We start from the raw sequence: 13,728 nt of genomic DNA on the forward strand, positions 1-13,728 counted from the left end.
GTCAGAGACATCAATAGGAGGAATAAATTCCACAATGTGGTAGTCAAGTTGGATATGGCTAAGGCGTATGATAGAGTATCGTGGTTGTTTTTAGCAACAGTCTTGAGAAAGTTTGGTTTTTTAGAAAGAGTTATAGATATGGTGGCGAGATTGGTGAACAATAATTGGTACTGAGTACTAATGAATGGGCAACCATTTGTTTTTTTCAAATCAAGCAGGGGTCTCAAGCATGGAGATCTATTATCTCCTACTTTATTTATTATAGTTGCTGAGGTGTTATCAAGGTGCTTAAATGGATTAATTGGAAACTCGAAGTTTAAAGGGTTTGGGTTATCGAAATGGAGCCCGGAAATTAACCATCTATCTTATGCAGATGATACAATCTTTATTTGGGTCAAGAAATTATGGGTCATTCTGATATTTGTGTTAGAAGAGACCATTTCCTCAGTGGATTTACATGGATGGCTCTAAGCTCACCTTTTTGTGCACACATTGATGGGGTGAAAAAGCTAAAAGGTACAATTTTTCTTAGCTCCATTCAATAGCCTTTTACGTTTAACTAGTGTTAAAAGCAATTAGTAAACTAGTTGTGGTTGATTATATATTGATTCTGCTCATTTTGGACTTTTTTTTTTTTATCATAAAGGCTTCACCTTCATTTAGACTTGTGGGTGGCTATGATGAGCTGGGGTATCTTGCTCTGCTTTGTACTCCTATGTATTTTGCTTTGAAAAGAATTAATTAGTTGGAAGTGTGAACAAGTTCTTTTTTTTCTTAATAACCGTGATATTAGTTAAGAAATAGTGTTCTTTTCACTCTACTGGAGTACATTTTAACTTGAAATCCCATGCTAATATTTTGGCTTATGTCACTGAAGGACTTAGATATAGGAATATGTCATCTCAAATTGTGGGAAAGTTCAGTCAAACTAGTCAAGATATCTCACAAGAGTTCCGGCATATGAATCTGCCATGGAAGCACTTTTGACTATCATTACTCAGAAAAAAAGAAATGGCACATCAGTCATTAGTGGTCCAAACCAGAAATTGGACAGAATGTTAATGTACTGCCATTTCTAGCTGAGACTGTTTCTCCTTTATACTTGCATCAAAGTGCATCTTGCTGGTATTGGTCTTGCCTTTCTGTTTATGTCACAAACTTATCGAAATAACGAAATTAGTGTTGTTTGTCTTCAAAATATCTGCTATTTGTCTTCAGCCGAAGAGTCCATAAATCCGCACAACAGGTGTTTACCACATTGTTCCTAGCTGCTTCTTTCTTCTGTACTTCCCAACTTTGAAAAGTCTTAATTAGTGATTTTGGCATAGCCTGCCTGCTGCACTCCGAGAACGATCGAGGAATAAGCATCAGGACTGCCATGTCTTGCTACAATTTATAAATATGTTGTTTGGGAGACTTGGAGCACATTCACACATGTAGGATCTGTTGCAAAGAAAGTAATCGTTATAGGTTTGTGTCTAGACATGTTTACTTTATGGGGTGGGGTTTTTTGTCTTCGGAATCATTTTAGGCCTCTGTATTACTCCCTCCTCTGCTTTAATAAGCATTTATAACAAAATGCACTTTAAACTTCCCTTCATTCTTCATTTTCTTGTACAAGGTGTTGCCTCAGAAGATGTAGTTTCTTATTCTCACACCTTTAGAAGAAGCAGTGACACTCTCTTAATCTCCCACTCCTTAAGATTTCTTGTGATGTTAATTTGCCACCCATTTTCATCTCTGCTATCTGCAGTTATGGCATCTTTTTCAATTCCAAGTATGCAAATCTGGAATTTACTCTTTGAGAGCGCAGTGCGCTCTATCCACAGTTCTTGGCATAGTCTTATCTTGCTTCCCGTTGCTCCCTTAGGCCTTACTATACAAATGATACCCAGTCATCTATACAAATTAGAACCTTATAGGTGCACCAAAAGGAAATAAGGGGAAAATTACTATTCTTCAAGATACGATAAGCATATGAAAAAGTAGAATTATGTATGTAAAGACATGGTCCTGGGGCCTAACTCAACATCATAAGCTAGCTCACGAGGGAGGATTGCCCAAGTTCATATAAGCTGACTACGTGTTCATTCTCAACCTCTAACCCACTCTAACAATGTACAAACGCGAATTTCAAACAAGGCCTGATTATTGCTTATTCAACCACAATCAAAATACAATTTAAGAAGATACAAGAGCTCAAGAAAAAGGCAGAATGAAATGCTGATAGAGGTACACAATCTGTCTATTTCTAAGTCTGAATGCCTGCGAGGACAGTCTGAATTACTGTCGTACTTACTGTGAAAGTAACAGCAAGGAACACAAGGAAATTCCAGGGATCATTAAGGTACCTTTGCTTAAACTCATCATAGGCAAATGCCTAGATGAAATGAACTAACTAATCTTTGTGAGAACTTTTTCAACTTCAAAAACTCTTTTTTCGAAGTTTCAACCCTAGGCCCTGACTTTGTGAAAGGCTTCCAGGATTTCCAATTTGAAACTGTCCCGGAAGGATTGCCACCATCAGATCGCAATTCAACTCAAGATCTTGTTTCGCTATGTCACTCACTTAGGAAGAACTGCTTGACTCCTTTTCGTAATTTACTATCAAAGCTTATTTCATCACCCGCCGTTCCACCAATTTCTTGTGTAATATCAGATGGGGTGATGAGCTTTGCCATTAAGGCTGCACAAGAATTTGGCATTCTTGATGTCCAATTTTGGACAGCCTCAGCTTGTGGTTTTATGGGATACCTTCAATTTGATGAACTAAGAAGAAGAGGGATTATCCCGTTTAAAGGTTCGTCCTTAGAGCTCAACGTCATACTCCCTCCATTTCAATTTGTTTGTTTTATTTTTCTTTTTAGTCAGTTTTTTAAAAAAATGTCTCTTTCCACTCTTTAATTCTAACTTTCCTTTAAGACCATAAGATTCAAAAGTCTTACTTACTTTGTTCAACTCTGTGACAAGTCAAAACCAAACAAACAAATTGAAACAGATGTTGATAGAACTTATGGGTAATAAGTTCATTTGAACTCAATATTTTCGATATGAAACGATATATATGTGAAAAGCTATTTGTGGAACAGATGACAGTTTCATGGAGGATGGTACACTGGATACAATTGTCAAATGGGATTCCAGGAATGAGAAACATTAGGTTGAAGGATTTTCCAAGCTGTAGCAGGACTACTGATCCACGTGATATTCTGTTAAACTATTTAAGTGATGAAGCACAAAATTGCTTGAAATCTTCTGCAATAATTATCAACACATGCACTGAATTAGAACGTGAAGTCTATCTCCAAATGCCTACTCAATTAATAATGATGGATCTTTCATGCATGTTGGAAAAAGTAAGTCATAGACTTAAGGTTTTTAATCTTCTGTCTGCTGTAAATTTCTCATCATATTAAGCAAAATGAAATGGCACATACAGAGCATGACTGCACTGTTAGCTGTTTGAGATCAAAACATGACTATAAGTTATTTGAGCATGTTACCGCAAGACGCGTGCTGCTTTTCAACAAATCCATTCTAAGAAGTTTTCACAAATTCAATTCCATGAGTTCACATCAAGTGAACTCATTTAACATTACCATATTCTACTATTGTAATAAGAACACAATCAAGATACAATGTATACATGAAAAAGTACAATTACATACAAATATGTAGCCGAACAAGGCCTTGTTATTGTTTTATTCAAATACAACCACAATCAAGATACAACGAATACATGAAAAAGTACAATTACATGCAAATATGCAGCCGAACAAGGCCATGTTAATGTTTTATTCAAATACAACCACAATCAAGATACAACCAATACATGAAAAAGTACAATTACATGCAAATATGCAGCCGAATAAGGCCTTATTATTGCTTTATTCAAATACAACCACAATCACAATACATCTCATGAAGATACATGAGCTCAAGAAAAAAGCGGAATGAAATACTGATAGGGGTACATAGTCAATTTTTTTTGTATGTCTGAATGCCTGTGAAGACAGTCTGAATTACAGTCATACTAACTGTGAAAATAACAGCAAGGAATACAAAGAAACTCCATGGACCACTAAAGTACCTTTGCTTAAATTCAGCATAGCCAACTCGTAGAGGGAGAAGATTTTTACTTTTGAAGTAAGTAGAAATCTGTCGTTTGACATCTTTAAAAGCTTGAGGATTGGGATCATGATGTGCGACTATATCTTTGAAGAAGTTAACCACTTGATCATCGCTAACTTTGAGGTTGAGCTTGATTACTTCCCTGGCTCGCAGCTCCTTAACATCTTCCTCTCTATTAATTAACATACTCATGAAACTCAAGTAAGATAAGATCCCAACGGTTGTATATTCTAAGCTGCACGAATATTCAAAAGCAACTAGGTTATAAAAATGTGGCAGAGTCAATTCGTCGATAATTAGTTGTGGAAGGAATAACTTCCCCGATAACATAGATGATTTAAGATGGATGACTTTGCGACGATCTGATATGGCACAGCTGCATCGAATACCTACTTTCTTCAACTCTGTGACTGAGAAAGGTGGACAATCTTCTTCTTTTTTGTTGTCATCTTCTTCTTCTTCTTTGACATCATGTTTAAATAAAACAGTGATCCATAGGTCTCTATAATATTGAAGAAGATGTACAGGATGATCTAGAGCCTGACATCGAGGAAGGAAAACTTTGTTGATATAATTATCAAGTATAGGAGGAATTGGAAGCTGGAAAGTAAACTCTTCACATTTGAATGCACGTGCTAACACCTTTAGAACCTGGAAAGGCAATTGATTTTCAAGCAATAAAACGTCACGCCACACCAATTCTCTATTGTGTTTCTTCATGGTATTAAACCAGCTCCTCTTGGTACTAGTGATGAAGTAAATAATAAAGCAGCCGTCGAGGAACATCATCTGACACCACCAACTGTCTGCAATTCTAACCACACGAGACATGTCATAAAGATGTCGAGCACTGAGCAAGTCTTGTTCAACACTTTTATACACTTTTTCAAGGGATGCCAGCTCCTTGTCTGATGAGCAATTCTGGTTATTCAAGGTAATTTGAAGTAACAATTCCCTCACTGCTTTCCGCTTGAAATTCTCTTCATCATCAAGTTCTCTGTAGTGAAGTGGACCAAGGGAAACCACACGGGGCTCGTAGTACTTGTGATAATCTTCCTTACTAGTACTCTCGGCAAGTTTATGTGGAATAACAAAATGTATTTTCTGTGTCGACTCTTCATGTGGTGTTGCACCCAACGTCGACATAGGTATATCAATGATAGAATGTAACCAGTTAGTCTCTGAGGAATATATCATCAGCCTGAAGAATTTACATTCAAAGACACGATAAGATCAGTTACGTTAATTTTAACTTATTTTCTCATGTTTGGCTGATAAGTAGAAAATATTTTCTGAAAAATATTTTTTAATGTTTGATTGGTGAATGAAAAATATTTTTTAGAAAATATCTTTTTTTTTTGCTTGAGACAAAAAAATAATCTTTTTGAAAATAATTTCTGACCTAAAAATTAACCCCAATAATTAATCTAAGACCCAACCCCGACACCCAAACTAGGACAAGACCTCGATGACCGTTGCAAAATTCGACCCTGAGATTTGGCCCAGCACCTGATCCAGGCTTTCAACTCAGGACCTGACCCAAGAATTTTTTATTCAAAAACAATTTTTTTTTAAAAAAGAATTTTTTTAAAAAAAAGAATTTTGATGGGGGGGGGGGGGAGGGGGATGAGGGTGGCATAAAAAATATTTTAAAAAAAAATTGAGATATTCTTCAAAAACAATTTTTTTTATAAAAAAAAAATTGATGGAGGATGGCCTTGGTGGGGAGTGGGGTAAGGGTGGGGAATTAAAAAAAATTAAACTGTGAAATATTTTTCAAATTTTTTAAAAAAAAAAATTGACGGGTGGCATGGGGGGAGGGGGGGAGGGGTGGGGTGGCGTAAGAAATATAATTTTTTTAATTTGAAATATTTCCCCAAAATAATTTTTTTGACGAGGATGGCTTGGGTGGGGGGGGGGGGGTAGGGACAGGGGGTGGCGTAAAAAAATGAAAAAAATTTAAATTTGAAATATTTTTCAAAAACTATTTTTTAAGGAAATATTTTTTGATAGGAATAGCCTAGGTGGGGGTGGTGTTAAAAATGAAATATTTCCCAAAAATAAATATTTTTTTTTAAATTGACGGGGATGGCGTTGTTGTGTGGGGGGAGGGGTGGCGTAAAAATTAAAAAAAATGAACTTATTTTTCAAAAGCAATTTTTTTGGGAGTGTTTTACGAAAAAAGAAATATAAAACTTATTTTTGAAAAATCAATTTAACTTTTTAAGAAAATCAATTTTCAAGAATCACCACCTAATTTTTTAAGAAAAATCAAGAAAATTTATAGTTTTCAAAAGACTTAAACAGAAAAATCATTATGAAAATATCAAAGGGGTTCGGGGTTCAATTTACACTTCAAGATAGTGTTAAGCACTTGAAATGTCCACTAACACGCGGTTAACCTACGACTTGACTAAAAATTTGACTAACTTTTGAGAGAAGTACTTAAAGTAAATAAAAATATTCAAAAACTATTTGAAAAGAAATAAACTTTTAGGTATTTGAAGTAATACGAAAAAAGAGCAAAGTTTATTAAAATGACTAAGTAAAAAAAAAAGGTTGATTAAATAAAATCATTCACATGTAATAAATTAAAATAGCCAAAATGGTTCATCCTTAAGGGGATTTAATTAAATTTAAACCACATAAATAAAGTTAGCTAAACAAGATATAATCAAATACAATGATACAGGGAGAAGAAAATCAGAAACTTGGGCCTGCCCAAATCCAAATTTGTTTCTTCCTGTACTAATACTAAGTAACTCAGTCTTTTCAGACTATTTGATGCATTTCGTTTTGGGCCTGGCTCATTCTTACACCTGTCCTAAATACTAACAAGGAAAAACTACAAGATATAGCAAACATCAACATATATTTAAGATAAATAGCTATAATTTACTTATTTTATATTATATGGATATAATTAAATATGAAATAGCAAAGTTAATTAATTACATATGAATAATCATTTCTTTTCAATTTTATATGTATATTAACAAATATTAAACAACAAAGTAATTAATACACGCCTAATCAATTATGTTGGGCATGTTTTACGGTGTTGGTTTTCATGTTTACCCTCTTCAATATTTTCTCTTTCAATATTCATATATCATCGATTTTTGTTTATTTTTTCAAAATTCTTCTAATTGACTATCCTTTTGCATGATTGTAGGAGTGATTTTTGTGATTCATCTTCATTAAGTATATTTTAATTACATTTTTTCTTGTTTATAAATATTATATTTGTAAACATCTGTATGTTTCATCTATTTTCATAGGGTTTCGATTGGAGATTTTTTCCATTACAATGGTGGAAATCAGTTTGAGATAATCTTTTTATGTGTGTTTGTGTCATTCAATTTCTACAATTTCAATTAGAATTAACCAAAAGGAACTCCAAAATTTTTTACTCTAATGACAGACTAAACAAAGCACCATCTTTTGCTTTGTATTTGTAGTCATTTGTATATTGAATCAAAACACTATGTTTGTTCTGAATTTGTATTCATATATTTTGTATTCAAATGTAAATATTTGTATTCATCTGTATTTTGTATTCAAATGTAAATATTTGTATTCATCTTTATTTTGTATTCAAATGTGTGTGTGTATATATATATATATATAAACGTATTCATAAATGTATCTGTATTTTGTATTTAAATGTAAATATTTGTATTCATCTTTATTTTGTATTCAAATGTAAATATTTGTATTCATCTGTATTTTGTATTTAAATGTGTATATATGTAAAACGTATTCATAAATGTATTCATTTGTATTTATATTCAAATGTAAGTACTAAATACATTATAAATGAAAGAAAATTAATAGTTATATAATTGTGTTTTCTCTATATTTGTATTCAAATATAAGTATCGAATACATTATAAAGTAAAGTCGATTGATAGTTATAAATTTAAATTCATTTGTATCTGTATTCAAATACAGATTTTAAATACAATATAAATAAAGTCTACTTAACTATTATATTATTGTATTCATGTGTGATTGTATTCAAGTGCAAGTATAAAATATAACATAACAAAAGTCTAGTTGACTGTTACATAATTGTATTCATATGTTTTTGTATTTGTATACTATTTTTATCTACATGTCTTTATATATACAAAAATAATTTTGAGATATATTTTTTCAACATACAAGTGTTCTTGTTTTACATTTTTTTTGTACAGAGTTTGCATCTTCGGTTTTAATTTTTTGAATTTTCAAAATAAACAATGTTAGATTGTCACTTTAGACTACATATTCAAACTAGCAGATTTTTAGGAGTGATTTTAGTTGTTTAAGATATCTAAAAATATCTTATTTAGTGCATTATAATTATAAATGTATTATTGTATTAAATAATTTTTTTTTTAAATACAGCTAGATATAGACATAAATTGTAGTCATTTTTGGTAAATACCATACTTATAGCTATTGAACTTCAATAACCCTATAACTATAGTCATTTTTGTAAGTTACTCTAACAACAATGTACATCATTTGGGCCTTTTTAAGCCCATTTTCGTTCTGAAACCTGTCCATTTTAGTCCTCTTTTGGACTGCAGTTGCACTTGGGCTTTTCTAGCCCATTTTCGTCCATGTATCACAGTGTATATCGGCATGTATACAGCCCACTTTTTGGCTGCTGAGACCTGTAAATTTGCTTCCCTTTCACCCTGGAACACTCATGGCTGACTCGATACTCGAAAATGCAAGGAGATGATGAAAAGAGTCCAATTTGGACTCCGCGAAGCATCACATGTAGGGAAAGTGAAAGAAAAGATTTTTTAGATTGAATCTTAATTATTCAAATTCAGTATATTAAGTTTGTTTGCTTTATTTCCTTATAAGTCTTTTAATGAGTTTGAATTGATGTGAATGAATCAAAATTGTAACACAATCTTAACACTATTCAGATTCAAAAATAAGATTCCTAACTTAACTCAACTATATCACAATAAGTCATGAAAGTCACGTTGTTTTCTTATTTAGTTAATGTTAATTATATGCTTACCGTTATAATTTTCTATGTTCTTATTAACTTAACTAGTATCTGGACACACGCGTTGTACGGATATCCCATATGATATGCTTGCATAATATATGTCTATAGTTATAAATTTATGTATAATTTTTTTTAAAAAAAAAAACATTTGATTGCAATATAAATTGAAAAACATGTATAAGATAAAGAAATCAAAGCAGATACACTCAAATTTCAAACTATAAGCATAATAAGAATATTTATTTCTAATGAGTAATCAATCATACCTCGCAATAATCACCTGCAATTTATTGAGAAACTTACAATATATACATCAGCATTCAACGGTGTATATATAAAGAAAACTTGAAATGCATAACAACAATAATATCTATATTTTTGAAAACACTATAAAATCAATTTTCCTATTGCATTATAATATGGATTGCACACAACAACTTCTATTAAAAAGGGAAAGACAAAATTAGGAAAAATAGTATCAATAAATTGAAATGAAAAATGTAAAATTGTAATAATAGGAAGAGAAGAAAAAATCAATAGAATATATTTACCTAAACATGAATAAGGAAGTATGTTGGGTAAAAGAAGAGTAATGCAAAAGTGTGAGATGATATATCAAATATAATAATCTGTATTGAATAATGAAATGACAACTCTTCAATTTTTGCAAAAAAATTATAGCTACGAGCTCAAGATAATATAAATTTATTAATTGAATAAATGACATAAATAAATAACATACATTGTACCTATGTGTAATTAATTGGGTAGTGAAAAATACTGTTTCTAAAATTATTTTATCTCTTTAAAGTATTTTTGAACTTATGATATTAGTGCTATAGAAAATCATATAGAGTCATAAGCTACTGCGAATTTTTATAGTAATTATTTTATTAAATCATACATCTATTATTTATTTTTTAATTATTTATAAATATATAAACTAACTTTGAAAAGCTTGTAAAATAAGAGAAAATATTATTTCCTATTATTAACATTTAGTATGACAACATTTTAAAAAAGCAGCCTACTTTAAATATTCATTGTTTCTAAATTAAAGTAGCCAAGAATTTGAAATGTTTTGACATTTTGTTTATCTAAACACGTAGAATTTTGTTTTTGAACCTGAAACAAGTATTTAAGCCTTGGGTGAATTATAATTTTATTTTTACTATTTAATTAATTAAATAAAACATGAAAAGTCACATGAAAAATTGAATGGTCAAATACTATTAAAATAAATATAATGATTCTTTCATTGTCTTTATAATAATTAAAATATCATCATTTAATATTTAATTAATTAGATGTTTAATTTAGCCTAGGGGTAAAATGGTAATCTAACTTTTCATCTTTGGAGCTTATAATATAAAATATAGTGATAATATGATATGATGATGATTAAATTAAATATACATATAGATTATAGATGATAAATATTATTAAATTAGATATTTTAATTAGGAATTAATCTAAGTGTAAAAATCATTAACATTTTTATTAAAACGATACAATTTAACATTTAAATTAAATAATGAAATATTTTTATAATATTTTTTTTGAGCGTGTAACCCGTATTAATGAGTATATTATTTCTTAAAAAAATAAATACTATTAAAAAATATGATTTGAGTTTTTTTTTATAAAATATGTCTAATGAGGTTTCTTACTTTGTCTTAATACTAATTGTGACACACCAATTTCATGACCTCCAAGTGAATGTATTGAGATAATAATATAAGAAGTTGATAAAATAAACTATATTTATAAGTTAAAAAAATAAGCTTGTAAAGCAAAAAAAGAAAAGATAACAACTATCTAAATTAAATCTCTCAATGGTGTTAAAAAGTTTTTGTTGGTAGAATAATGTTAGAAGATCAAAAGATTGCAAGAGATTAATCCTCTGCAAATTGTAGTGCAATATTAATGTTTTTTCAATTAAAAGCTTGAGAGGAGATTATTTACTTTCTGTACCAAAAATGGTGTAAGATTAACTTTGAGTGAAAGGAAAACAAAACCTTTCAACTTTTTTACTTTGTCTTTTGAATCTCCTGATAATTATAATAAATGTGTTCAAAATATTATATTAATTTTTTATCCACAAATACTTTAAACTAATTAGTTAATTATAAATATTTAAAATTAAGGTGTAAAAGTTCTTATTATTTATATTTTGAAAATCAAGATATTTATGAACATAACTACTATTTTTATATAGAATTTAATTTTCTCTTCATACGTAACTTATCCACCATTAATCTAATGTTATATGTTTCACCTTCTTCTTCTTCTTTTTTCCAAAAGAAAAGAGTAAACAATTTATCGCATTCATTCGTAAAGATGAAAGTTAATGTATATGTAAAATTATAAGTACAAAAAAAAGATACACATGAGCAAGACAATTAGGCTTTTTTTTTTTCTTTTTTTTGCTTTTGTCTCTATAATGAAAACTGAATATTTGAGCATACAAAATAAAAATATGAAATTAAAGCAAGTTGCTAACAAAACATCAATTCAACTATATGGAGAAATAGAAAAATCTTATTATAATTCTAATTACAACAAATAAGTCTAAAACTAACACACCAAGCTCCGACACTTCAGTAGTTGAATTCTTGTCTATTCTCATGACTGTATAAAGGGATCTCACAACTTTCACCACAAATTGTGACACTATTTCACCTGTTTAGAGCTCCTACACTCAAGAATTGTCTGAGTAGTAGATAAAAGTCTTTCTTGAAAAAAGATAAATTTATAAGACAAAAATTACGGAAACAAGAAAAGTCACATAGAAAATTGAAAGGTCAAATACTATTAAAATAAATATAATGATTCTTTCATTATCTTTATAATAAATAACTAACAATTAAAATATTATTAATTGATATTTAATTAATTAGAATGTTTAATTTAGCCTAGGGGTAAAATAAATATAATAATTCCTTCATTGTGTTTATAATAAATAACTAACAATTCAAATTATTATTAAAATATTATTATTTAATATTTGGTTAATTAGAATGTTTATTTTAGCCTAGGGGTAAAATGAATCTAACTTTTCATCTTTGGAGCTTCTGGAAAATTACGGAAACATGAAAAGTTACATGGAAAATTGAAAGGTCAAAAACTATTAAAATAAATATAATGATTCTTTCATTATCTTTATAATAAATAACTAACAATTCAAATAATAATTAAAATATTATTATTTAATAGTTAATTAATTAGAATGTTTTATCTAGCCTAGGGTAAAATAAATATAATAATTCTTTCATTGTCTTTATAATAAATAACTAACAATTCAAATAATAATTGAAATATTATTATTTAATATTTGGTTAATTAGAATGTTCAATTTAGCCTAGGGGTAAAATGAATCTAACTTTCCATCTTTGGAGCTTCCGAAAAAATACGGAAACATGAAAAGTCACATGAAAAATTGAATGGTCAAATACTATTAAAATAAATATAATGATTCTTTCATTGTCTTTATAATAAATAACCAACAATTTATAATAATTAAATTATTATCATTTAATATTTAATTAATTAAATGTTTAATTTAGCCTAGGGGTAAAATGGTAATCTAACTTTTCATCTTTGGAGCTTTCCACTTTTAGTAATATATATGATGATATATGATATGATATACACCTTTTACTTTCATAAATTAATCAATATATTTCAATTGATAAGCACTCCCATGGTATAATATTTAGCACGATTCTAGAAAATAAGAAAATATTAATTATTTGATCGATAACAATAACAAATGTCTATTATAAAATAAATTATTTTATAAACGATATATTACTACTCTATGTAAACTATTTTACATTGTAACAATAAAAATATTCAAAATATTATAAATATATTTTACTAAAATGAGGGTTGTATAATATTTTATTGATATAGTGCTTAATTTCATATGCACATTCAGATATTGAAAACAAACAATCCTAATAATTCAATGTTCAAATTCAGAGACAACATCTAATATTCAGATGTGTATTCAGATTTATACATCTAGATCCTAATGCACATCTTAATATTCAGATGTGTATTTAGATTCAGACGTCTTAATCTTAATGAAAACAAATGAGGTCCTATACTGTATTGGATATTTTTGTGAAGAGAATTGGTGGGCCGGGTCTGTTTTGCAACTGTTGTTGGGCTGAGAATTGGAATTGTATGAGAGGAAAAGGGCCCCAAACTGACGTAAAATTGGAGGTAAGGATTGACTAAATTGCAATTATAGCCCATTGAAATTAAGGGCTTAGCCAAATTGATCAAATTCAGTAAACTCAGCTAATAATTAAATATGATGAATTAGTGAGCTTCTTAATCTTAACTTAATTATAAAATAATTAATTCATTCAAAAATATATACTATAATTTGGAAAACATTTTCCAAACATTTAAGCCAATCAAACATGGAAAAATTGAAAAACATTTTTTAGAAAATGTTATCCTCCATGCCCAACACACCCTAAGACTGCCTTTATTCTCAACTCAACACACTAACAAAGACAGATTCTAGTCTTCCTAACAGTTAATATCATTTTAAAGTTCTAGATTTA

At 29.4% G+C, this 13,728-nt stretch overlaps 1 protein-coding gene across 1 annotated transcript in view; it reads left to right on the forward strand.

Annotated features, from left to right (window-relative positions):
• Positions 1–394: 394 nt before the first annotated feature.
• Positions 395–13,728, forward strand: part of LOC125856693 (folylpolyglutamate synthase) — a 48,972-nt gene continuing 35,638 nt past the window's right edge. Inside the window, exon 1 of the mRNA XM_049536311.1 lies at positions 395–516. Coding sequence (XP_049392268.1) covers positions 405–516 — 112 coding nt within the window. The 5' untranslated portion in view covers positions 395–404. The remainder of the gene's footprint in view (positions 517–13,728) is intronic.

This window comes from Solanum stenotomum, chromosome 2 (assembly GCF_019186545.1).
Source record: "Solanum stenotomum isolate F172 chromosome 2, ASM1918654v1, whole genome shotgun sequence".
NCBI lineage: Eukaryota > Viridiplantae > Streptophyta > Magnoliopsida > Solanales > Solanaceae > Solanum > Solanum stenotomum.